At 49.5% G+C, this 26,319-nt stretch overlaps 1 protein-coding gene across 1 annotated transcript; it reads right to left on the reverse strand.

Moving 5' to 3' along the window:
- Positions 1-722: 722 nt before the first annotated feature.
- MOGAT2 (monoacylglycerol O-acyltransferase 2) lies at positions 723-25,015 on the reverse strand. The gene is made up of 6 exons (XM_054220151.1): positions 24,917-25,015; positions 15,579-15,757; positions 4,282-4,486; positions 2,782-2,956; positions 2,426-2,625; positions 723-887 (listed from the first exon to the last, which is right to left on the reverse strand). Exons 1-6 carry the CDS (start codon positions 25,008-25,010, stop codon positions 733-735), a joined length of 1,008 nt encoding a protein of 335 aa, XP_054076126.1. The 5' UTR covers positions 25,011-25,015; the 3' UTR covers positions 723-732.
- Between the last annotated feature and the right edge of the window lie 1,304 nt (positions 25,016-26,319).

Here is a 26,319-nt window from a genome sequence, read left to right on the forward strand (position 1 = left end):
AAATCACTTCTCCCTTGTCCCATCTAGCTGGTGGCTAGTCCAAGGCATTCTCGAGCAGGGGCGTCTGGGTTTAAATTAATAAAATTATAAGCAGGACTCCCAGATCCCAGATAGGGTGAACCCTCTGGATGAGCCCTTGCCCTTTATAAAAGTTTTATTTCTTTTGCCCTGGTGGGATCTGGCATCGTGTTGCTACCGAGGGTGCCTGGCACCATGCTGGGAGTATGACCTTTCTGATAAACTGTGTTTCAGGTGGGGAGAAAAGAGCCCAGAACGATTAAAGACACAAAGAGGACCAAGCAAACAATGATCATTTGTTGATCTAGACAAATTATATTTTTAAAAAAACCCTATATGCATTCACCAGAAATTGTGGCTCATCATGCCATTTCCGAATGAAAATAGTGCAAAGGGAACTTTCAATAATTCATCTCCGCCTGGAAATATCTTGAAATGGAAGTGGGAGTTTTCTGCTGGGGAGTGTCAACAGTGCTGACCACAGATGGGATTTTTTTTTTTTTTGTTCTTCTTCTTTATACTTTTTATGTGTCCTACAGGGAGAAGAAATTTGCATGGCCCTACGCTCATGCAAATGCTGGGAAAATTAAGTCCTTCTCCCTACACCATACAGACCGTATGTTAACCGTGACTGAGTTGAGGTTGTGAAATAGTTCCAGAGAGAGGAGAAAACTTGAAGCTTGAGCTCCATGGTTTCACCTTGCTTGAGGAGCTCTATATAAATTCCAGGTGTTTGTCTTCTGGGATATTATATTTAGCTTTGTGCTCCTCAAATAGCTTGCACAATTCATTTAGGTATTTCTGATGTACTTGATCAACCTCTTCCTCAGATGGTCTGTGCTTCCTCTGCACCGGAATTGGCTTCCCAACTGTAAAACAAGCACAGGTATTAGGATGAGCCAATGTCAAGTCCCTCCAGACACTTTGCACATCTTAGCACAGAGCTGGGGTCCACCTCTCCAAGGATGTGGTGGATGGATTGATATGACCAGTAATGTCCAGGGCTTTGGGAAGTAGGAAAGCCAGGGAGATAGGGAGATGGACATTCAGATCCTGGCTCTGCTGTTGGTCTCCAAGGTCACATCTCTCCTTGCCTCCATTTCCCCATCTGCAAAGTTGGTTAATGCCAAAGACCTGTCTTCGGCAAAGAATGTGTAGTTCTTTGAAGTAAAAAGTACTGCATCCCAGTGCAGTCCCTACAGCTGCTCCGAACATCTCAGATGTGCTGTGGATAAAGGCAACATCACCCTAATATTTGAGTTGGTCTTTCCAAGTTGTTCCCACATGGTCCTGGGAATCTGCATTGCAAATGGGGAAACTGAGGCAAGGGGGAGCCCAAGAATAAATAACACCAGCGATTGGAGTGCTTCACTTTGCTCAGATTAAAGCTTCTGTGAAACATTTGATTTGTATTAGGCACAGAGTACCCATGTATCTTTTGAAAATCATGCTTTTTTCAAGGGCAAATCTAATTAACTTGATTCCCAGCACTAGAAGAAGCCTCTTCCCATCTCCCAGAACCACCAGCAGCAGGACCGGGTGCCTGCAGAGAACAGGGAAGTCCATGAGATGCCTCTCTTGCTCTGGTCTCTTACTCAAATTGTGTTTTTCAAGTGGCGGAGGGTTTCATCATCATGTAACGCTGCTCCTCATCGGACTAATGAAGAGCCCTTGTGATACTGCACAGCTCATAAACCCATTGAGACAATCCAAACAGGTTGTAAAACAATTAGAATTAATTGCTGACTGTCAAACCTAATCAATGGGATGAGCTCTGAGCTTTCCAAACAGCCTCATTAATTAGACTAATTCACAGAGCATCAGCCGCACTGGTGGGCCAAGCATGGAGTTGTTGAAACCAGGCAAAACTTCTTCAAAACCAAAGACTTTCTTGAAATTTGGTCTCCCATGGACATGATCTCTGGTCAAACAGCTTGCCTTGTTCATGTGCGAAAAGGTTGAGGTTTGTGGCTATGTCTGCACGGGACACTGAGTAAACCTGCAAACTGCTCAGGTGTTGTCCTACTTGTGTTTGTAAAATTGGCTTGTGAGAAGTTTAACCCAACGCGATTGCAGTGATTCATATCACCGGGTTGCATTGGGATTGGGGTTGGCTGCATCCCGCAGCGGTGACGGGATGGCCACGTTTGCTCTGGAGCTTTCCCAGCGCAGCCCAGATGACCTGGGCTCTGTGATAAGACCAAGCCAGAATCCCAAACCAACATGGCATGGGAGCAGTTGGGGATGCTCCTTTGCCAGCAGGTTTCTAGATCACCACAGCTCCTGCCCTCTGGCATGATGCTCCAGCCTGACAGGAGGATGACACAACCCAGGAACTGTACCTGGTCCCGCTTTGGGGAGGCTGAATGTGGCCAGCATTGTGCTGGCATGCCAAGGAAGGACGTACCCACAGTGTAGATAGGTCGGCGGTAGGGTATCAGCCCGAAGCTGTACTGGAAGATGCCTCGCGCATAGAATAGGGGAAGGGAGATGCCCATGATCTGCTGGAGCCGGTGCTGGAGCTGCCGCAGCCAGGAGCCCTTGGGGTTCCTCACCTGATTGAAGAGGTCATTCTCCCCAAAGGAAAAGATCGGGACCAGCGGGGTGCTGTGGGGAGATGAACCCAATGTAGGGGCATGATTAGCAAAGCCCACCCCAAAACACCTTCTCTCCATCTCCAAAACCAGCAGGAAAACTCCATTAACCAGCCCCAGACCGGTGCATCCCTCCCCAAGAGCCCCTTGACCCCGACCCCTGCATCACCCCTGCTCGATGGCCACGCGGACAAATCCCTTTCTGTTCTTCAGCAGCAAGGTGTAGGATCCCGGCCGGGCATCCAGCGCCTCCTGTGCCCCACCAACAATGATGACCAGCATGTTCCCACCCTCCGGCTTCTGCAGCACATAGGATGCACTCTCCTTGCTGGAAGAGACAAGGCCTGGAGGGCAGAGAGGAAGAAAAACCGAACATCTGTTGAACCCACACGACTGTGGTTTGCTCTGTACCTTTTTTCCCCATTATCCAGCTCCGGAGGGGTGTTGCCACTTTATTTTCAGAGTTTTCCTACACTTTGTCAATCTCAGCCCAGCTGCCCTGAACGGTGCTGGATTTGTGCACAGCTCTGCTGTGTGAATATACAATTATCCCTTTGCTGCCTGGCCCAGAAGTAAGAAACAAGAAGAAAATCAGGAAAAAAGTAAACTGAGAACTAGCTGCACTTAACCCCAGGGAAAAATCTGTTTCATTTTGTTGTCAAATGAAACTGTGTCCATTACTGAATCTTTCTAAAGTCAGTGAAACATTTCCTTTAGGTCAAAACATACATGAATTTCAGTGGATGCTGCTAATTGAGTGGAATTTGATGGGGAATTTGGTCCCTTGATGTTGTTTACTTGCAAAAGTCAGAAATCTTGAATTCAGAAATGACAAAGCAACATTGTTTTGATTTTTTTTTTAAATCCTTTTTTCAGGGGCTGAAATAATTTGCAAATTAAAACCTCTTTGTCAAATGGATTCAATCAACCTGAAAATGAGCTATGCACCAAACTCCCACATTACAGTGATTAAACCTTCTTTCGCCCCGGTCATAACTCTCTCATATCTCACTGTTATGATTCCTCGCCCTCCGTGTAAATATTTTTTCAGCAGCAGGAGCCAGAGTTTATGTGGAAAACAGGGTGATGAATGCCCTGGGGTATCTTAGATGAAGCTGGATGCCTGTGTTTAGTCTATTGAATCCTGCCCACGCCATGAGCCCGTTCGGATGGAGAAGTGGCCCTTCCCCAAGCTCACGGGTGAAAGATGGAGACCGTCTCCTGCCAGTCTCCAAAAATCTCTCCAATCTCCCTGTGCCCTCTCTCCCTTTAATTTTTACCTATTCCTTTTCATTTCTTCTTCCTTTCCTGCTATGGGGTTTTGCAACAGCGTGAGCTGCTGTTTGCATCCTCTCTCCCTGGATGCAACAGCTTCAGAAAAATAGTTTTTTTCCTTTTCCTTTCAGTGGCAACCTCAATTTTAAGCCTGAATGTTGCTTGCATGGAAAGAAAGGAATACGGGACCACCTTGCCCTGCTGGTCTCAGCGTTTCTGCTCATGATTTCCTCTATATTTTGATGATACACAGTACCTGGCACAGCGATGCCCTGAGCTCAGAGGTGCTCTATGAAGTTGAACAGAGATAACAGCGAGGAGGGCATTTTTTAACTTCAGAGGAGTTTTGGGTGCCACCTCCAGCAGTTGTGTTCACGCAACCCACCCTGCTTACCTCCGCTCATCAGGCAGTCCCTCAAGAAGGGGATGCGAAACCACAGGGAGAGCATCATCAGGTGTGGAGTGATGCCCGGGAAGAGCGTGGAAAAGCCCGACGCCTCCGTGCAGAAATTGATAAAGGCTCCTGCTGCCAGGACCCCGTGGGGATGAAATCCCATCAAGTAGTTCTGCCTAGGGTCCAGCTCCGCCGTCTTCACCAGCTAGGCACAGGGACAGAGCCAAAAAGGGGCCAAGAGTTAGTGCTGTCCCCTTGCGGAGGGGTGGAACATTGCCTATGGAGAGCAGATAGGGGATTCCTGGAGGGGATCCCTGGCACCCACCATGCCTTCTATTGGCACAGATCAACTGGAACAACTCAATCATTTTTCACTGCGATGTGTTTCATTGCCTGTATTTCCATCTCCTCCCATCCATTGGCCCAACTTGTCATTTGCAATGGAATAGTTCCTCATAGAATCATAGAGTGTGTTGGGTTGGAAGGGACACCTATAGGTCATCTAGTCCAACCCCCCTGCAGTGAGCAGGGACATCTTCAACTAGACCAGATTGCTCAGAGCCTCATCAAGCCTTGAATGTCTCCAGGGATGGGGCCTCCCCCACCTCTCTGGGCAACCTGGGCCAGTGTCTCACCACCCTCAGTGTAAAGAACTTCATCCTAATGTCTAATCTAAACCTGCCCTGCTCTAGTTTAAACCATTGCCCCTTGTCCTATTGCTACATGCCCTTGCAAATAGCTCCTCCCCAGCTTTCTTGTAAGCCCCCTTTAGGGACTGGAAGGCCGCTATAAGGTCTCCCCAGAGCCTTCTCTTCTCCAGGCTGAACAACCCCATCTCTCTCAGCCTGTCTTCATAGGAGAGGTGCTCCAGCCCTCTGATCATCTTTGTGGCTCTCCTCTGGACCTCATGTTGCCTTCAGCTGTCCTAGATGCTCTTGGGAACCTACTTTGTTTAAAATGTCCTCCAATACATTTTTCTAATATGGGGAAAAAAAGCTAAAAAGTGAGAAAAGGATGATTATTTCCCTCCCCCTCCACCCCACAACCAGAACAGCAAAGGGAGTGCAGAACCGCCCTGGCAATAATCCATGTAAAGCTGCTGTCTGGCTCACGGGCACGTCCCTCAAGAGAACAGTGTGGACCCAAGGCTTGTCCTGACCTGGAGTACATGTCAGGGGATTCAAGGATGCTTTCATACATGGTAGAAGGAGACCCAGATCCCAGACATCTAACAGAGCTGATGGTCTCCTGGGGTGTATTAAAAAGAGCGTGGCCAGCATGTCAATGGAAGTCATCCTATACCTCTGCTCTGCCCTGGTGAGGCCACAACTGGAGTCCTGGGTCCAGTTCTGGGCTCCCCAGAACAAGACAAGGTACTACTGGAGACAGTCCAGTGGAGGCCACAAAGATGCCGAGGGGACTGGAACATCTCTGTGCTGAGGAAAGGCTGAGAGCCCTGGGGCTGTTCAGCTGGAGAAGAGCAGACCGAGAGGGGATCTCATCAATGCTCAGCAAGAGCTAAAGGGCGGGGGGCAAGAGGATGGGGCCAGACCCTTCTCAGTGGTGCCCAGGGACAGGACAAGGGGCAATGGGCACAAACTGGAACACAGAACATTCCGTCTGAACATGAGGAGGAACTTCTTTCCTGTGAGGGTGCCAGTGCACTGGCTCAGGCTGCCCAAAGAGGGTGTGGGGTCTCCTTCTCTGGAGAGATTCAAAAAGCTTCTGAATGCGTTCCTGTGCCACCTGTTCTGGATGACCCTGCTCTGGCAAGGGGTTGGACTAGATGATTTCCAGAGGTCCCTTCCAACCCCTGCCATTCTGTGATTCTGTGACTCTCTGATTCTGTTTTCTTTCCACTGGGGAAAGCCTGCAAGAACCCAGCTGCTTGTGCCTGTGTTGGGTGCCCAGGTAATCCATAAATCCATCAAAGAGCCATGGATGCCTGCCCAAGATTGCTGCAATTTTACTAGGAGGAGGGAATGGGGAATGCCCATGCCCAGCCTTTAGAGATGGACAGCATGGCTTGCAGATGCGGTGCAGCATATGGCCAAGCCCTTGAGGGTCGACTGAGCAGCTAGCTGAAATACTCAGCCAATATGAAAATGGGTTTGGAGCCTGGGAGATGCTACATGGGAGAAAGGGTCCCACAGCAGAGGAGGGGAAGATTAAAGAGAGTTAAGGGACAACCGGGGTTTGGTCTCTGTGGGTTACACTTGCTATGGATTGCCTGGAGGAGAGGAGCTGGTGTGACAAACCTACCCTCCAACTATGCCACCGAGAAGACCCTGCCATGCCAACATGAGCCAGCACACGCGTAACCCAGGGAGAAGCAGTCAAGACTGAATGCTGATGCCTCTGCACCTTTTCTGTGGGTGCCGAGGATGCTCACAGCACCAGGGGAGGACGAACCTTTCCAAGGGTAGCCATGACAGAGCCACCATGAATTTCCAAACAGCTCAAAGGCACTTGTGCTCAAGAAGAACCAAAGCCCTCTGCGGTGTAGCTCGCCACCCCTCCAAGTACCCTGGTCCCATCCACGCTTGGGGAGTAGCTAATGGTGCATGTGTTTTCCTAGAAGCAGCCAGAACCACAGGTTAATCACGAGGGTGTATTTTACTTTCTTACATCGCAGCTAATTTTCCATCTGTCCTAAGGCACTGTTGACTGTACACATGTGCCCATTCAAGCGCCTGCTCCTAATGAGGGGAACGGACAAACAAGAGTCCCACCGCTGCCCGGGTGCGGAGGTGCCTAGGCAGGAAGAGGGGCAGATGGCTGAATCACTAAGTGCCCAGGGCCCCTGACACCATTTGCTCATTTTTTGAGTGATTTCAGCTTGCATCAATGTTTCCTGCATTCATCTTCGGTTCCAAACAGCCTTTCATCTCTGCGTGATTTATAAGCAGGGAGGCGAGATGCTCTGGTGTGGTGGAAACTGCTAACTCTCCATCTGTGTGTGTGTGGCGGGTGGCAAGAAGCAGGGGGGGTGACAGCCTGGCTGCATCCCCAAGGTCACCCCATCCTCCTTGCTAATGAAGAGCTAAATTCAGGTTATCTGCTGAGCCATGCAAACTGCTTCAAGAGGAGATTTCACCTGTGCTAAGACACCACACATCCTTAAAAACCCTCCCTAGGAGACATCCAGATGCTGCCTTGGTGCTCACCCCAGTGAAAGGGAATGGAGTGACTTAGTTGAGTTATTTCTTAATTGAGTTATTTGACTTTTTCAGCTTTGTAGACTGGGCTCAATGAGCAAAGCAGGAGAGAGAAGGTCCCCATTTTGTCACAGCGTCTGCTCACATTTGGATGATTTGGCCAGAACTTACAGAGAAATCAAAGAGCTTGTACAAGACTGAGAAGGAAACCTGTAGCAGAGACGAGACTTGGGCAGAGTCTCTTACGCCCCTGGACTCTAATTCACCCTACTCCTTCTGGAAACTCTTTAACACAGAAACTCGATCCTCCCATCTGGATTGTTCTCACTGTTTATTCACTTCTTCCCCCTCCTCCTGCCAGAGGTCAATCTCTGTACCACAGCCTGTTCCCAAGCTGCCAGGAAAGTTAATACTTGACACCGCCGCACAGCCCAGCTCTGGCGTACGCTCCAGCCCCGACTGCTTTAACGGGGCTGGGGTTGAGGTGCAGAGGGGTGGGACTCTCCTCCCTCCTGCCTTGTCATTTCCACTTCTGCTGCTCTGGTCTTTCTGGGTGAGTTGAACCTTTAATGATTGTCAAAGGACTTAAGGGTCCAGCCAAGCTGGTCTGTGCGTAAATATCTACGTGAGACAAGTGCTTGACTTGAAGTTTGCTTGGTAAGACAAGAGCAGTTCCTCATCTCAGAGGTCTGAGGGATGCCAAATTAACGTGTCTGACCTATGGTCGAAAGGCAAAGAGCTGTTATCAGCTCAGGGTTGTGCTCTCCAAACTGAGCCATGGGTTTGATGGCTTTCCCTGAGCTTCTCCTTGGCATGGTTGGGATGCTGGCTTGATTCTTGGCTGCTGACAGTGGTAATGACCCTTTGTCAAAGGTGTTATGAGGCCTTCCAGATCCCAGACCTTGGGTAATCATGGTCTTCCCAAACAATGAACTGAAATTTGTGTTTTGAAGGATGAGGTTTGCTTCATGCTTCTCCTTCATGGAGAAATATTTTGGTAGCTACAGTTGTTCACTGCTCACAGTCATTGCTCTGTAGCAGAAACGCCCTTTTACCCTGTCTACTCACATGTGGGTCCAAGACATGGGTGAAACCCTGCCCCAGTTTCCCCAGCTCCTGCAGAGATGCGGTGATACCTGCTCCATGCACTGCCAGCCGTGCTAGGGAAATGCATGTGCAGACTTTCAGGAGCTCTGATAAGAGCCCACATACCGACAAGGATCTCAAGAAAATTAATCCAAATTAATTTTAAACTGGATTAGTTAAACCACATTAACATCCCAAGTAGATGCTCTTAGCTGGAATTAAAGTGGCCTTAGTTTGGTATTTGTTTTGTTTTGCATTTTTTTTTTTAAATTAATTTTGGAGTGGAATTAGGCTAATTGGAATTGGGGCTTCTGAGGGACTGTATCAGCACAGGAGTTCAGCACTGGTTTAATTCCTTTAATTCCCCTCTCGAGATGTGGCTGGGGTTTCCTGTTTGTCCCATACAGTCCCTGGACTGTCCTGTCCCAGATCATGGGAAGAGGGAGGACAGGCGATTCCCCATATAAGGCTGGTGCACTAATGCTTGAGGAAAGTAGAATTCTCCACAAATCCAAGGGCTTGGAGGTCTGGGTGCTCCAGCACACCCTGGAGATGAAGTGATACCCAGGTCCCCAGCCAGCAGCGCTGGAGGGATTAAAAAGTCATTAAGTGAGGAATTAGATCAAGTCAAGTTGAGATGAGTATGAGCACTGCATGGTGCTTGCTGTGCCGGGGGACATGCAGTCAGAGCACCGATATGCCATGACATTGCATCCCTAGGGATGCATGAACATATGACGGGAGACAGGGAGTAGCATGGCATCACCCCAACAGCCATTTGCAGAGCAGAGGAGGATGTGGTCAGGAAAGCTGGTCAGCAAGCTTGTGCCTTCTTCATTTAAAGTCTCCCAAATTGAATTGCTATTGTATTTCCATCCTTCTCTGGCCCCAAACTGTTTCCCAGGATGTTATGTTCATTAATCTGCTCTTAAGCAGGCTAAACCTCCCTTAAACTTTGTCCTAAGCAAATCCTCAGGTCCCTTGCTGCCCACCCAGGCACCTCCAAAGAGCATCTCTAGCAGGATAAAACGTACAGCCAGATTCTCTGTGGGGTAAAACCCAGCAGATAAATCCAGAAAGCCAGCCAGATCCAAGGAAGGAGAAATTGTGCCAAGGCAAAGAGAAGTGGGTAGCCCACCCAAGGGTGTCTGGATGGGAGACCAAAGGAAGGGCAAATATCTGCCAACAGCTGCTGAGGAAGGTGGGTTTTAGGTCCCAGCAACGGTGTGAGTCTGAGAAGGACAGTTGGAGAAAGAGGGCTTTGGTTTTCTTCAGGTGCCACAATGTCAGGTCAGATCTGTGTTTGCAGCAAGTATTGGGGAGTCTGACCAACCAGATGGGTTTAAATTGAGTTAAGATGGGACTTCATCACCTTGACTCCCAAAGCTGCAGAAGGATAGCAGCTCCAAAATGTCCGAGGCTTCCTAAGTTCCTGTGTGATGCTGCTTCTGGGGTCTTGTGGGACTTCCCTTATCCAGTGGCTTAGCATGTTACTTGGCAGTGCAGATGGTGGGACACAGTCCTCCGGTGGACCTGGCTTCAGCAGTGGCCTCTATCTTACTTAAGGTTACCCGAGGGCAGAGAAAAGAGGGCCAAGACATGGGACAGAGAAGTTCCTCAGCAAAGGAGAGAGAGGTGGCTTTGGGCCATTTGGCCATGTCTTGCTTTTGCCCTAACAATCCCTCTTCTCTCCTCCAGCCAACAGAAGGAAGCAAAGTGAACAGCCAAGACTGCTGTAAATCAGAAATTATCTTTAACGTCATGGGCCATGACACAACATCCCTAGTTACAAATAATATCACTCTTCTACGAAAAAAGAGAAAGCATTCCTGGCAGGGTTTGGTTCACACGAACTTGGGCTGTCCCCTTGTCCCCTCTCTGCAACGCCTTGTACTTCCCCAGCACCGCAGCACACTCAAATAACCCCTGTCATGGCTTACGCAATTATGAGAATGAATGAGTTATGGGATGGAGCCATCCCAAATCACAGCTCCTAGGGGTCAACTCGTTTTACTTACGCTACCAGAATAACAATAAAGCCAGCACGTCCCCAAGCACAGTGACAGAGGTTGGGACTCTGCCAGTTGCTATACATAATAAGGTCCAACTGGCACTTAGATAACCTCGAGGCTGGTAAGAAATGTCCTGTGACTCTTCACAAGGGAAAAACAGCGCAGTGAAGACCACAGGAACCTTCTCCACACAGCAGGCACTTTTCAGGCTGCCCTAAATAAAGCTGGTAAGATGGTGTCTGCTGGGGTTGCTCTTAATAATGATGACACCTGAAGAGAAGATTTGTCCCTCTAAGACCTTAATTTTAGCTTCCTGCTGCTAGTTTTAACTCATAACCCAGGTTGTGTGATGTAAAACTGAAATGTCTTGTCTAAGCCAGCCCCAAGTCATAGTCAGCAAGAGAGATGGTGACTTCTGCTTGAGGTAGAGGTAGAGATGGATCATGTCAAGCTTACGCTTTCCCCATTTCACTGGCGTCCTCACCTTCTGCATGTCTGTGGTGTTCCTCAGCACCTTGGCTGTATGAGGGATGTTGGTGACAACAGCCTTACGCTGGCAGGATGGGATGGGGCGGGGGAGAAGCAGCAGTGAAGATGTGTATTCCCTTGGCCATGTGATGGAGAAATTTGTTTTTACTGTAATGCTGAGTGCATTCTTCCTCATAAAGATGCCACGCTGATAAATGATGGGGAAGGGACTGTGAGAATGGAGATAAGGGTTTGGGCAGAAGCCTGGGAGCAGCAGACAGATGAGGAGGCACTGGAACACGTTGCCCAGAGAAGCTGTGGCTGCCCCATCCCTGGAGGGGTTCAAGGCCAGGTTGGCCGGGGCTTGGAGCAAGCTGGTCTGGTGGGAGGTGTCCCTGCCCAGGGCAGGGGGTGGAACTGGATGATCTTTAAGGTCCCTTCCAACCTGAACCATTCTATGATTCTATGATTGACTTCTTATTGAACATAGCATATGTAGAGCAGTCCAAGGCATCCAAAAATCTCTCTGGGGGCAACATCAACCCACAGCAGCCATCACTGGGTACCTGTTCAACTGTAGCCTGTCCCAAACAGATTAATTTTGCACCTTTTTGGTATATTTTCCCCACTTTTAAGACCCAGCTGAGCTCAGCTGTGTATTGCAGGCCTATCATGAGAGTGTATAAAAAAGAAGGACTAGAACAGGGTTAAAATATAGGAGAATGAAGCAGAAATAACTTTCCTGGGCAATGCACTGGCTCCCCCTTGGATTTGCAGTGTTTTTTTTCTTTTCTCATCCCTCTTTTAAAATCACCCAAACTTATTCAGGTCCTGCCTCACCCTATAACTCCCAAACCCCTGAGTAAAATTCAGTTAGCTCCAAGGGGAATAACCCGAGCAGTGAAGCGGGACTCGTGCAAGGGTGGTATCGGCAGAGGGTGCTCCTCGCACGCTCTGCGGAGGCACGGCTCGGAGCCGGCACGCTCCCACATGCCAGACGCTCGCTGCAGCAAAATGCAAATTCACGCTGCCCAGATTCCCAGAAAACAGATGCTCATCCCAACCTCTCTTTGCTTTCACGACAGTAAACATGCCCAGGGATCCTTTAAAGGCAGCATTTAAAGCCACTTCCTAAAATAAAATAGCAGGCAGCTCTTCCTGCCTCCAAACACTGGTGCTTGGCCATGCTAAGTTTGCTGCCGGGATCCGGGGGGATTAGGAGCCGCATTTAATCTTCCCAGAATGACTAATCTTCCAGGGTTGAATGAACTCAATCTACACACAAATACAGCCCAGGGTGCTGGGTGCCTACCCTGTCCGTCTCCCCAAATCCCGTTCGCCTTGTGCTCCCGTTCTGGATGGGGATTTGGGCGAGGGAGAGGTCCATGGGAGCCTCCAGCTGGGTGTGTTCAGACCAAAAGCTCAGCTCAGCTCCTCGTGAGAGCAGCACACAGGGTGACAAAAGCAATATTTACGGTGCTTCTCTTCCACCCTGCTAGGAACAAACCAGCTCGTGCTCGGTGGTGTGAAATTAAATGCCTTCCATGAAAGGAAGCAAACACGTTTGGGGTTTTTAGGTGTGAAAAAAAGGGTGGCAGATGGGGGATGTAACAGAGTATAAAAGCAGGAGTGGCAGGGGTAGGTGGGACAGGATTTCCTTCGGCTAACCAGGGGTTTTCCAGCGAAACAAGCAGGGAGCAGGGAGGTCTTCACACCCTGTGGTTCGCCTGGGGAGCTCCTTGCTGTGCGATGTTGGGGTTGCCAATTTTTTTTTCCATGCTCTCGTAGCGACAAAAGGTAGCAGATGCATTCAGCAAGGGCTGTTAAATCCTATGTTCTGGCTTAGAAAGTCCTTGAGCCAAAGGGTGGAAGACTGAGAAAATGTTTTAAGGAAATAATATTATGTGACTGCTTGGTTATAATAGCCCTTTTTATTATATATTTTTGTTTTCTGCGGTCCTTTTGCGGAGCCCCCTCTGACTTCTTTCTCCCAGACCAGCGGAGAGAAACGCTCCACCAAATCCTCCCTGCCTTCACCCACTGAGCTTGAGCCAAACCCAGTAGCCATGCTCCCTCTACTGGTCTTACTGGTCCTCCAGTCAGGTCCTCCCTGCCTGGCAGTGGCACCCAGGGAGGGAAGGACAGATGGACAATGCAGTGTGGCGTTCAGGAGGGAATTTGCACGGCCTTACCAGGGGACAGGAGAAGAGGTATCGCTGGGCTGAGCTGGCAGCTAAGTTTTACCAGAGAGGTTGGTCCGACACTGGCCAAGCAGTGGCTTACAGCCAAAAATAATTTACAGAGTATATATTGCATATAATCATTGCAGCCACTTAAATAGCTCATGGGAATTCTAGCATTTTCTAAAGCAACCTTGAGAATAATTTATTGGGAACCCACTTGGTGTTTCCTATTAAACATCGTAAAATATTGCCTGTGCTTCATGGTAAAACTCACCACAAGCTTTTCTGGGATGTGTTCCCATTCCTCCCCAGAAGACTATGATATATCTTTTGGGGGCCATGCTTTGAAGCTCACGCAGAAGCCCTTAAATCACAAGTTAAACTCTGAGATTAGCCACAAAATAACTCACCACAGGTCCTCAGCATCACTTTCTGCCATGCCTTTGAGCAAAAAATCTCAATGGCAGTAGGACGCACACAAGGTAGGCTTATTCTGATGGATGGTCTTGGAGAGAGGCAACTTGGAGATGCAGTTCACCCAGCTGAGACACGGGAAGTTTGGTGAGCGTATGCCAGTTTCCAGCACAAAATTAAGTGGGTTTACATGAATTGTCCACAGCAGTGGAAAGGGAGAGTGATGCTCTGGTTCAGCTCAGCACATCTACTCTACCACTTGCACCCAGGTCCTATAAGACGCAATCCCAGCTTCCACAATGCTGGATGCCACTAACCAGAGAAGGCCACAGACAACACTGCCCTTTGCTTCTTCACCTTAACTCAACAAGCATACTGGGGGTGAGATGAAAATTGAAATGAGCGTAAGGGAACTCAGGGGAAATAAAAAAACTCTCATTTTCCTTGTGCAACATTTGCTTTTGGAGTATCCTGGAGGTGGTGCCTTTACAGGCAGATCTAAGATATACATCCATGGTGTTGCTCTTCTGCATGTACTTTGTCTTGATATCAAGTGGTGTTTCCACTCGACGAAAAGGAGCAACGTTTGCTGGGACACACTCTCTGTGCTTTGGCAAAGCCCCCATTTTACCTGCAGTGTTGGGGTCAATATTGTGCTGAGCTGTGGCCTGCAAAAGGGGATGATGTGACATCAGAAGACACATTTTAGGGACCATCATTTTGGGGGCAGATGTGCCCATCTCAGTTGTTATAATACAAGTATACGTAAGATCCACTCAGGAATGGTAGGAGAGATCCAGACAGATCCTATCTTCTTATCCTTTTGCCCAGCTATGACTTATTCCCTAAATTGATCTCCTTCCACACCAGTCCCGCAGTTTGCACCCCAGGACCTTGAACATTTTGGGTGTGTTTTATTGGGGATGTGTTTTTTTTTCTCCCTGACAAAATGAAGAGAGAAACCTCATGTTTTACAGTTGAATTGTGGGGCTGAGATTCGAAAGAGCTCGCTCTTACTTCTGGTTGATGGGTGATCTTGGGCACGTCATCTCTGGTCCTCTCTTTGCTCCAGCTCCCCCTCATCCTTATCCCAGGCCCTTTTCTATGCAGGATGGACTCTCAACCTGGGCTCTTGTTTTTCCTTTGGGCTGATGAGTCCTTTTGCTGCTTGGGCTCCCCACTTCATTTTACCTGGACTGCAGCACCCAGGTCCTGGTTCCAGGCTATCTCTAACCAGCTGTGTGCCTCCCATCTGAGTTCCCTCAACAGGCGATGTTTCATTAAAGGAATTATCTTACAAATTCCCATAGCTTGGTCTACCATAGAAACTCACTCCCTTGCACAGCCCATGAACTCTTGTGCTGCATTGCTCAGATTTGTACCCACTTGTGATGGCTCTGAGGCAGGACTTCATGCTGGTCCATGCATTCATGCCATGCCAAGGGGATACCAGATAAAGGTTAAAGGCCTGCCATATGCATTAAAATAAATCTGGAAATGGCACAAAAGTCCCACTCAGAGGAACAGCAACTCTGTGAGACTGCCCAGCGCACACCCAGCTTTACCCATCCAGCCTCTTCCCCAGCAGAAGCGGGTGCTGACCTTGCAGGGCACCAGGACCTCTTGGATTTTGATCAAAACTTGGCCCCGTGACCACTGGGTAAATGCTGAGCAACCTGAAGAGCGGGAGTGTCGCAATATATGCAAGGGAAACAGGCAAGGGGAGATTTCCCTAACTGCTGGAATGCAGCCAGGTTAAATGGGTGGGTAAAAGGCAGATGAATAAAGGATGGGGTTGTAAAAATGGTGGCCTGTGTTTTTTTCTGGGTTTTGCAGTAATCTGAGAGCTGGGAAGACAATCCTGCATCAAGCCTTCAACACTGACCTCCATGCCACAACTGCTGGCCCCAGATTGCCTTCAAACACCAAGGAGGTCCCTGAGTCTCCTAAGAGCTGATGGGATTGGTGGCACTTACCGTGACGGGGAAGTAGTCCCTCATGTACCTCCAGATGATGCTGTTCCGGAGGGCGTTGATCTTCCTCCCACCCTTGCTGGGTTTTTCCCTGTCTATGAACCACCATGCAGTGTAGAGGACACTGACCAGCCAAAAACGGGTGAAGAAGAGGGCGATGAAGGCAGCTACGCAGCACTGTGCTGAGAGAAAAGCCAGACAGTGAGATGGCAGTTGGGTTAGCTGGGCACTGAGAGAGGAATGATTCACTTGAAGGCACTTGGTCTTTTTGGACCTGGGATGGAACCCAAGTCTTCACTGGCCTTGTTGCTGAATTATTTTATCAGTGTGAAGGCACCTTTGATGGAAAGAAGTGGTTTCTTTCCTGTCTGCCCTGGGAACCTGGAGAGCAACCAAGCACCATCCTTGCAGCAACCACCTATTTCTCCAAAGGCCACCGTATCCCCCTCTTCTCACAAGACCGATGGACCTCACTGCATCCAAGGGGTTCTCATGGATCAGATCTCTATCCCTTTGCTGTCTGGCTTTTCTCTGGAGTAAGTCTAACTTCTGCAACGATAATGCCCGTGTTTTACACCAAAACTCCTGTTATTACCCTCTGATGACACCTGATATTTCGCAACAGCAGCAAAGCAGGCCACTATGCTCTGTCTGTACAGTCCCTGATGGCTTTGTCCTGGGCTATCAATTTCCCATTTCAATTGTGTCTTGGATTTTTTTATTTTTTTTATCTTTCCCATAGATAAGATTTTACTCTTTATTGAGTTTTTACTTATTGATTTTGGACCTTTTCCTCCACTTCTTGGGTTCACTCTCAACTTTACTCCTGGCCTCTAGAGGATTTTCAGTCCTTTCAACTCAGTGTCATCACAGATTTTATAAGAATGCTCTATTTCATTCCCTAAGACATTAATGACTTGGGACTTTCCCAAGCCATTAAAGACTTTTCTGAGCTGCTTCCAGTCAGTGCTCAGCTTTGCCCTCTACCTCCCACCTCCCTCACGCCCTGTGTTTTGGCACGGGAACAAGAGAAGACAAGTCTGTGTACAAACAATCATCACTTGGTACATCAAATCCCACCCAAGCCCAACACTGTCTGTCTGTACAGAGACTGGGAAGCGCTGATGGCCACCAAGATGCCACCTGGTAAAGCAGATGCCCAGTAAAGTGCCTGGGAAGAGCTGTGTCCTCTCCATCTGTCCCTCTGGAAACCTTGGTGTTGTCTGGGAAGGGGAAGACTGAGCTAAAAAAACTCCATTCATCCAAGCCCTTTGCCTTCCCCAGCTCATGGGTTACATCATGTGTGGTGGGCTATATATATTTTGTTCTTCTTTGGGTCTTCATCACAGATATGGTACCCAGGGTTGAAGGACGTGAGGATGGAGATGCCCCGTTCTGCTTCAGCTGTAAGATAGGTGCATCCATGCCCTCATCCTCCGCGACCTGGATTTTCATCTTTGGGAATCACTTGGCACCTGCCCTCTCCAGCTCATCTCATCTCAGCTAAGGTCTATCAGAGCAGAGGTATACAGTGCCCTCATTTAAGACCTCCTTGTACCTCCTGTTTGCATTTACTTAAGGATAAATAAGTAGGTCTGTTTTGTAGGGTTGTTGGTTTGGGGTTTTTTTGTGATAAGCCACCCTGATCCCAGAGCTTTGCGTGTGGAAACAAATCCCTGCCCCTTTTTAAAACACTGGTGGTGTTTTAAAGTATGATGGTACTGATAATTTCTATGAAGGGGAAAAAAGCAGTAGTTTAGCAGGATCATAAATCTCCTTAAAGCTGAAATGGGATCTTCTGTCCTCATATAGGTAGAGACACTGTGGCAGGCGCCTGGGTAGGCAGGAACTCAGTGCGTGGGGAAGGACTGCAGCTGTCTGCAGAGCAACAGGTCTAACTTGCAACGCATCCTCCAGGTAAGAACAAACCACTGCTCGTACCTGACGCCACTCCTTTCAAGTGCCACAGCCCAGACACAGTCTTAATAACCCTTGAGGAAAACAACATAGAGCAGGGAACGGAGCTCCAGGGTCCACATGACACATAAACGCTACTTGAGGGACAACGCAGAGGTTGCAATTTTACTGAACCTGGGAGCCAGGTCATCAGGTCTGCTGCAGAACCCTGCAATGCCTAGTTCTCCTTTTATCATACTGTGCAAAGCTCAAAGTACATTCTGCAAATCAAAGGAGTGGTTCTGGTCCAAATCCACCCACTTATCATTCAAGTGAGGTTTTATCTTGTAATTATATAATTATTAATTTCTCCCTTGATTCATTTGCAATTCAATTTATTTTATTTTTTTGTTTGTTTTGCAGGGCAGAATTTGCACACCGTGACCTTCGCTCTATCTTAAGATTATTTTTTTTGGTGCTTGTAAAATCTTACGGTATCCCGGTTGCTGTGGGAAAGGAGCATATTTGTGTCCTAGCATGGATCCTTAGTCCAAAAGATACTGTGGGTGGGGCCAAAAAGAGAGGAAAGTTCCAGAAAATGGACAGGTAAATCTTACTGTCTGCACCCGAACCAATCCCAGCCTTAGGCAGACACATGATTTTTTATGGGTTGTATTTTGGCAAGAAGGGGCACTCTGTACTGCTGCCTGGTGTGCGAGGGGAAGTCACCGATCAAGGGAGATTGCTGTCCCCCTTCCAACTTTCTTGCATGTCTTGCAAGTTCTGTGTGTGTCTGTTCTTGTGTGTCAGGTCCTCAAACTCTTCAATGAAAACATAGCTGACCCCATCGGTTAGACACCGAGACTTTCTGGACCACCGGTGGCGAGATATTTGCCCCAGAGGCCCATTGCTGCTTCCTGAAAGCCACGTCAGGTCCCCAGGATGGGTCCACCACCAGCCCCACTGCCCAGGACTTCATGGTCTTCAGCCTGGCTCCAGGGTTCCTTCACCAGCACCAACCCGGCCTCTTTTAGGTTACACAGGTGACTCTCCACATCTTAAAGGCTCCTTGTTCTCCAAGATGCTGAAAAATTACCTCCCACCCAAGAAACAGCCAAATCCTGCATCCATTTGAGCTAAGGGTTAGAGGGAAGGACTGTGCACCAGGAGCCAAGATCTATTTCTATTCCTGCAAATCCCGAGTCTTTCCTGGATCCACACTGGAGGGGAACACATGGCTTCAGCTCCCAGAGGCAGAGCAGCAAGGACAACCTAAAGCCAACCTAAAGCTTTTCTGCAGGACAGGAATGGGTGGCAAACAGGAATAGTTGCTTAGTGTGAGGCTGTTCCCCATAATCACTGTTTTCTTCCCTTGAGGGGGATCCTAAGAGGAAAATGAGGAATGACGAGGGTTTCTTGCCTGTCCCTCCCTGAACTGGGGACCACTTCAGAGCTGCCCAGATGAGAACCATATTTCCCTCAGCATCTGCTTTCCTAAAAACGACTGTCATTTTCTGGGCCACCTGCCAGGCAAACACTTTAAAGGATATCACGAACATGGCATTAGGCTCTTGGCCAGAGAACCTCAGCAGATATCTCCCTGCTGGGGCCAAACTCCAGCCTACGTACAACCCGTTGTGCCCACAAAGCAGCCCGCAAAGGGCTGTCGGGTCTTGGAAATGTCGCTGGAAGAGATGTCAGTCTGTGTTATGGTGGGGATGGGGGGAAATCAGCAAGTCTCCAGTTCATTAGAAACCCATCTTTGAACCTCACCTTTGAACCTCTTGCTGCTCTGCCAGGGCTGTGCAGAGCTAGACAAGGTCTCCAGCTTAGAATCATAGAATGGTTTGGGTTGGAAGGGACCTTAAAGACCATCTGTTTCCAACACCCAGGTCTCCATGGCAGCAAGCTCTCTGGTGAGGATGGGGACTGCAGGCACATCAGGCATGCAAATGGCAATGAGATGTGATTGTGACATGGCACTGCCTCACTGCCCTTACAGAATTCTTTAAGCGAAGGCAGGGGAGAATTACCTTTAGCATTCAGCCATAGCATCACTACAGCATCTACCTTCTACCTTTCTGCCCCCATAACTCCCTCGATTCCCAGCCTCGGGCTGCAATCTCTCAAGCCATGGTTGTACACTCAAGGTGGAACAGGCAGGTTTGGCGGTGTGGTTGCAAACAGATGTGATCCTCATCTCCTGCCTCTGCAGGTCTGGACTTTTCTGAGGTAGCCCAACCACACGTGCTAAATTGTTATAAAATAGCTAAAGCCCCTTTCAAGGCAGACATCACCACGGGCTGCAAGAGGAGGTCTAAGGGCATCATGCATGCCTTTGCAATCACATCAGTTCAGTTGTCTGAAAATGGCCAGGTAATCCTAGGCTGGGCTGATATTAGCTGCTGCACCGTCTGCACTGTCTTGGAAAGGGAAGAGAGACCCCCTTCAAACTAAAACCAAAGCCAGAAGGCCCTTGACAAGAAGGAAAGCTCCATACAGACCCTAAATCTTACACTTTCTACTCAGGCCAGATGCAGGGAGGTTTGCCTGTGGTTGTCTGTGGTGAGGTGTCGTTCTGTGTGAAGCAGTCGTAGGACATTCTTAAACTGCTGGACCACTAAGATCTGCACCCAGCCTGTCGACCAGGGGTGCTTCTGAAGCAGCTTTTCATGATCCAGGACCCAGCACGTCACATCTCCATGGCCACAAGGGAGTCAGCAAAGAGAAGGCTCATCCATGTGGATGTAGTGGCTTTCTTGGGTGCCCTCACAGCCCAAGTGGTTTCCTAAGTTGGCTCACTCAAAGAAGCTCAGAGCAAAAACGAAGTGTTTGGTGGTGGGTATCCTGTGTTAAGTAGTTTTGTTGCAAGCTGCAAGTCCCTTCCTGGATGAAAACATAGACGTATCACAGAAAACACATGTGTATGCCACAGGCTCCAAGTGAGCCACAGGCTACAAAGCACATGGACTTTTCTGACCATGTCCCATCAAGATGCTGCTGGGACCAACATTGCTGCTAACCCAGCACTTGCTCATTCAGTCTGAAACAGAGAAAAGAACAGCCTATGGAAAGAGATTTTTGGCACCACAGCAGCACCAGAGTGAGTCAGATTCATATTGCAGTTATCAGGAGGGTTTGCAAGCTGCATATTGCTGTGGTCCCCAATGCCAGCCTAGAGTCCCCAACAGTGACAGCCTGCACAGGTCATAGAATCACAGAATGGTGTAAGGTTGGAAGGTACCTTAAAGATTATCTAGTTCCAAACCCCTGCCCTGGGCAGGGACACCTCCCACCAGACCAGGTTGCTCTGAGCCCCGTCCAACCTGGCCTTGAACCCCTCCAGGGATGGGGCAGCCACAGCTTCTCTGGGCAACCTGGGCCAGGGGCTCACCACCTAATCTAAATCTCCTTTCTTTCAGGTTAAAACCATTCACCTTGTCCTGTGGCTCCCCTCCCTGATCCAGAGTCCCTCCCCAGCTTTCCTGGAGCCCCTTGAGGAACTGGAAGGGGCTGGAAGGTCTCCCCAGAGCCTTCTCTTCTCCAGGCTGAACCCCCCCAACTCTCTCAGCCTGTCCTCCCAGCAGAGGGGCTCCAGCCCTCCCAGCATCTCCGGGGCCTCCTCTGGCCCCGCTCCAACAGCTCCGTGTCTCTCCTGTGCTGAGGCCCCAGAGCTGGAGGCAGCACTGCAGGGGGGTCTCCCCCGAGAGGAGCAGAGGGGCAGAATCCCCCCCTCGCCCTGCTGCCCACGCTGCTGGGGATGCAGCCCAGGGTGCAGGGGCATTTCTGGGCTGCCAGCGCACATTGACGGCTCATGTTGAGCTTCTCATCACCCACCAACACCCCCAAGTCCTTCTCTTCAGGGCTGCTCTCATCTACCTCCTGTACCCCTCAGCAGAGCCAAGCCTGGCCAGGCTGTCCCTTGCTGTGGACTACTCTCTGCTGTCAAGGAGACCTGACTCACCCTGGCACCACCCGCCCTTTGAGCCAACCCTGGTGACGGAATGGGTTCAAAGGCTGGGTGCCGTACGCTGGATCCGCAGAGGCGACATGCACAAGTCTCACTCTCCTGCACTGGTTTGTTTGCAGAGGTTCAGCCCTACACTAATGCTTCTGCATGGTGTGTCTGGGTGCATGCCCATGCCCAAATCCATGGAGATCAAGAATGAGAGAGGCAGCGGGAAGCAGTGCAGCAAGTCTAGGCACAAGCCTCCTGATCTCGGTACCCTGCAGAAACCTGGCTCTGCTGGATTAGGAGGGGGCACTGGTCAGTACTGGGATCCTGCAGTAGGGAGGTGATGGAATCCCCACTCCGTGCCCTGCATCCCATTCTTGCATTGTGCGCTCTCCTTCCAGCAGCTGTTGGAAGCAAATGGCACCTTTTGTCTCGTTTCCCTTTCCAGGAGCATCCTCAAGAAAGGCGGACAATGCCCTGCCTGTTGCCAGGGACGCCGCGGCAGAGCTGCCGTGCTCATCCAGCACCCCACGGGGAATGAATGAGCCCCTCACCCCGCACTTGGCTTCTCGGGGGATGGCCGGGGGGAGGATGCATTCCCACAACCGTAGCAACAGCGGCGGCTGTTGGGATCTCCAGCCAAAGGGCTGTGCAAATGCCTGGCCATGTGTTTTCAGGAGCCCTTTTCTGGCAGCAGCAGGAGGAGCCTGTCTCAGAGAGAAAGGAGCCAAATCCTGCCCACAGAAGGGCTGATCTCTGAACCTGAGCGCTCTAATTGAGTGCGGCACAGGGTGTTCGGCAGCTCATGGGATGAAATTAAGGGTATCCCTTAGCATCAAGTTTTCACAGTTGTTAAACTGGGAGCTTTCGGGTGGAAAGCCGTGGGCTTAAAGAAAGTTTGTAAAATGAACCAAACCAGCTGGAATCGCTCCACAAGGTTTGGTTACCACCTTTCTAGTGCCTTTCTTATAGCATTTCTTAACTGCTTTTCGTGTCAGATTGTATCACCAAAAAAAAACCACCAAAAGCCCAAAACCAAAATCAAAGTAAAATGTTTCCAGGGGAAGACAGTAATCTCTAGAAGGCCAGCCATGGGAGAGGTGTGGGTTTGGGTCTCACCCTCATTCAGAGCAAGCTGTATTTCCATGTGGTGATAGGTCGAGGGGTAATGGCTTCAAACTGGAAGAAGGGAGATTGAGCTGAGATCTTGGGCAGAAATTCTTGGCTGTGAGGGTGGTGAGCCCCTGGCCCAGGTTGCCCAGAGAAGCTGTGGCTGCCCCGTCCCTGGAGGGGTTCAAGGCCAGGTTGGATGGGGCTCAGAGCAACCTGGTCTGGTGGGAGGTGTCCCTGCCCAGGGCAGGGGCTTGGAACTGGATGGTCTTTAAGGTCCCATCCAACCCAAACCATTCTGTGATTCTATGATTCCATGCAGGAGGCAGAGCCTGCATTTGAGTAGCTCCACGTTACCCTCCAACTGTGGAGGATTCCTTCCTCCTGCCCATTTTCTGGCTTTCTGCTGGCTCCATCAGTCACTGCCATAACTGAGAAGTCAAGTGCCAGCTTGAACCTGACACCAAGAAGAGACAAACCTACAGTGCAAGATTTTTTTGCTGGAAAACACACCGTTAAAGCTTTGTAAACCCCAGCTACATCCATGCTGGGAATAGGGTGGTAGTGTTGTATCCCTTGTTAACATTGCAGCCACATCTCTACTGCCTTCCACCCCGTCCAGGCACCATGGAAGGAAATCTGGGTGCAGGGGCAGAGAAGGAGCTACAGAGAACCCCAAAATGTCCCATTCTGGCCAGCTGGCTCGAAGGCTGTGTGGCTTTTGCCAGATCTCCCCTCCCCTCCACTGTTAACCAATGTGTCCTCCTGCAGGGTTGTCTCTGGTGTACAGGGGAAGGTTGATCACAGCTGGGATCTCTTCTGCACTAGAAGAACCCAAGGTTTATAACACAAGTGCGGGATGGCACTGAGTGCCCTGCACTCTGCCATGCCATAACCATGCTCTGTGGCAGCTCAGCTGGCCGTGCCACCACTGCCATGCTGTGATTTCCCCTCCATCTCGAGAGGGATGTCCTCCAGCTTGTCACAGAGCAACCCAAGGGGCCACACTGGTTACAAGTCTCCAGAGGAACTCCTCAGAGTCCGTTTGCTGACCCAGCGGGTGAGTGGTGTTGCCCTGTCATGTCCACGTTGCTGATTCTTTTCCAATAAAGAGCAACCTCCCCCATCCTGGCTACCAGTGCCCAACATGCAGTTTGGCAGAGTGTTACTCAGCATGGGCCAAACGTATGCCAAGAAGCATGCAAAATGCTACACCACATGGACCAGTATGGCCCAGTGCTCCAGTCCAACAGATACTGGTGCGTAAGTGGCCATTCAGCCCCAGATCTGTAGCAGAGTTTGGATGGAGGCATCTCAGAAACTTAACAAGGCTCTGAAGCATAGCCTATGCTTTCCTTGGAGGTATTGTTTTAGAGATTCTTGTGTGCCAGGACCCACAAGACCCACATATGTGTGTGCATATATATACATATAAATATATATATATATTTATACACACACACAAAGATCTGCTGCCTTTGTGTACTGGGACTAGTCAACAACTGTCCTGCCACAGATCCCATCTGAGATTTAAGAATTGGCATGACAATGGGAAACTCTGGGATGTCACCTTCCAGCTTGGCTCCTGATGGGCTATAAATCACCCCAGACAGTTTGCACTCTATGATAACCTGGCTCTGGTCTTATTTCCCAGTGCATCCTATCCAAAATGGCAGGTATCTCATTTCCATCAGCACCTGATGTCCTCCACAGTGAATTTGTCTGGGTCCCAGTTTGCTAATGTGCCTCTTCCCCAACCTGCTTGGGTTTTCCTGGAAAAATGCCCCTTTGGGGCGTGCAGGGGCATGTTTATAAAGTGAAGTGTATGTTGCCAGGGTTGCAAAGCAGAGTCCCTCGTGCTCTTCCCACCCAACCATCCCTTGGTCGTGGGAATGCCATTTCTCATGACTAACGCTGCGCAAGGCAGCACCTTGGACCAGGAAAACACTAAAGCTAAAGAGCAGGAGAAGCCAAAACCCCACACGGGTGTAGCTCCTGCATAAGACCCGTAGATGTTCCCAAGCACAGACATGCAGACATGCACTTCCCTAGTGCCACCGTGCTCAGAACGGGTGGCGAGAAAAAAAAAACAAAGAAAGAAAAAAAAAAAAGAGAAAAAACCCCACACTTTAGTGAGAAAGAGCCTCCCACACTGCTCTCCATACAGTGAGACAAACAGAGACATGCAAGTGCGACGTCTGCTGCAAATCACTTGTCCTCACATGGCCTGGGATTCACTGCAGGCTCCCAGAAGATGCCTTTAATGCCATTTTCCTTCGGTCCCAGACCTTCAGTCCCAGGTCTCCCCTGGGGTCAGGGACAGAAGAGGTTGGGGAAAAAGCTGTGGTGCCTTCTCAGAGATGGAGGAGATGTCTCTTACCTAGACCTAGGAAGCTGAAGACCCATTGAACCACTGATGCCGTCTGAAGCCTTCTCTGCAGGGGCAGGGAGAGCGGAGCAAACTCAACCTTCATCTTGGTCTCTGTGTGTGCGTCTGGAAAGGAGAAGGAAGCTCCGCAAGTGGCGAATGCAAAGTGCAAAGTCGCCCGTCAATATTTACCCAGTCTTACAGTGTAGGGGATTGTGCAATGTACAGTGGCGGCAGTGGCTGCCCACAGCCACCCTCCCGTGTGGGGAGGAGAGGGACGCTGCTGGGAGGTGTCATCAGCTTTATGCCAACGTGATTCACCACGTGGTTAGACAGTGAGGATTTCATGCTTTTACCAGCCAAATCTGGGAAGTAAACTCCCGTCAGGACCCAGTCCTGCCTTCACATGCTTGTCTCTTTCAAATTTTGCAATATTTGGATGTTTGCAGAAAGGATGAGGCTTTTGTGCATGTGAAACGAGGCTTTATTCCCCTACAAACCATCCCGTGCGCAGCAGGAAGGGACAAACAGAAGGGACAAGCACAGGCGGGTCACTTGTATTGGCAAGTGATATGGTGTGGCTGGGCTTCAGACTCAGACAAGGAGGTGGGCAAAGGAAGCAAGGGTGTTTCACTGCTGAGCACGGGGGCACACGAGCAACTTCATGCCAGCAGATGGATGGATGGATGGATGGATGGATGAATGGATGGATGGATGGATGGATGGATGGATGGATGGATGAGCATGGGGGTACACAAGCAACATCACACCTCTGCCAGTGGATGGGTGGATGGATGGATGGATGGATGGATGGATGGATGGATAGATGGGCATGAGGGTACACGGGCACCCTCATCCCTCTGCCAGTGGATGGATGGATGGATGGATGGATGGATGGATGGATGGGGCAGACAAGAGTCCATGTACACCCTTGCACACACTTATGAGAAAGGAAATATTACCTCTCTTTTGCATTTCTACCTCCAAGCAAGTACATGGTCTGAACCTCTGCCTAGTCGCAAAGAGCTGCAATTTACTGGATGGAAAAAAAACCAGAAATCTGGGGGCAAAAATCCTCAGGAGACCAACAAGCTGCTCAGGTAAACAAAGAAATCATCTCACGAGAGGGCCTGAGAAAACCAAGGGTCTCGCTGTAACCAGGATACAGAATAATACTGCTAACAGACTGAATTAAACAATGAGCCGATGCACTGCTAAAGCACCGGCGCGCATACAAAGGCGTCACTTTGTAAATACCCGAGCTCACTGCAGCCAAGAATTACAGAACAAAACTAAAAACAACCCTTGGCACAAGCAAATCAGAGGTGTTAGCTGAAAAATAATCCCGCCTTTTTGTCAGGCCCTAGGAAGACATAGGGCTATGAGGAATTTACATCTGTTAGACTCCATTTTCC

Source organism: Rissa tridactyla, chromosome 1 (genome assembly GCF_028500815.1).
Source record: "Rissa tridactyla isolate bRisTri1 chromosome 1, bRisTri1.patW.cur.20221130, whole genome shotgun sequence".
Classification (NCBI taxonomy): domain Eukaryota; kingdom Metazoa; phylum Chordata; class Aves; order Charadriiformes; family Laridae; genus Rissa; species Rissa tridactyla.

What these genes read in the sequence shown, in the direction of transcription:
- MOGAT2 (XM_054220151.1), bottom strand. Translation starts at nt 25,010, where the DNA reads ATGAAGGTTGAGTTTGCTCCGCTCTCCCTGCCCCTGCAGAGAAGGCTT. An exon ending in GGGACTACTTCCCCGTCACG is followed by an intron (nt 4,487 to 15,578) that starts GTAAGTGCCACC and finishes CCCTGTGCCTAG; the next exon opens with CTGGTGAAGACGGCGGAGCT. An exon ending in CCGACCTATCTACACTGTGG is followed by an intron (nt 888 to 2,425) that starts GTACGTCCTTCC and finishes CTTGTTTTACAG; the next exon opens with TTGGGAAGCCAATTCCGGTG.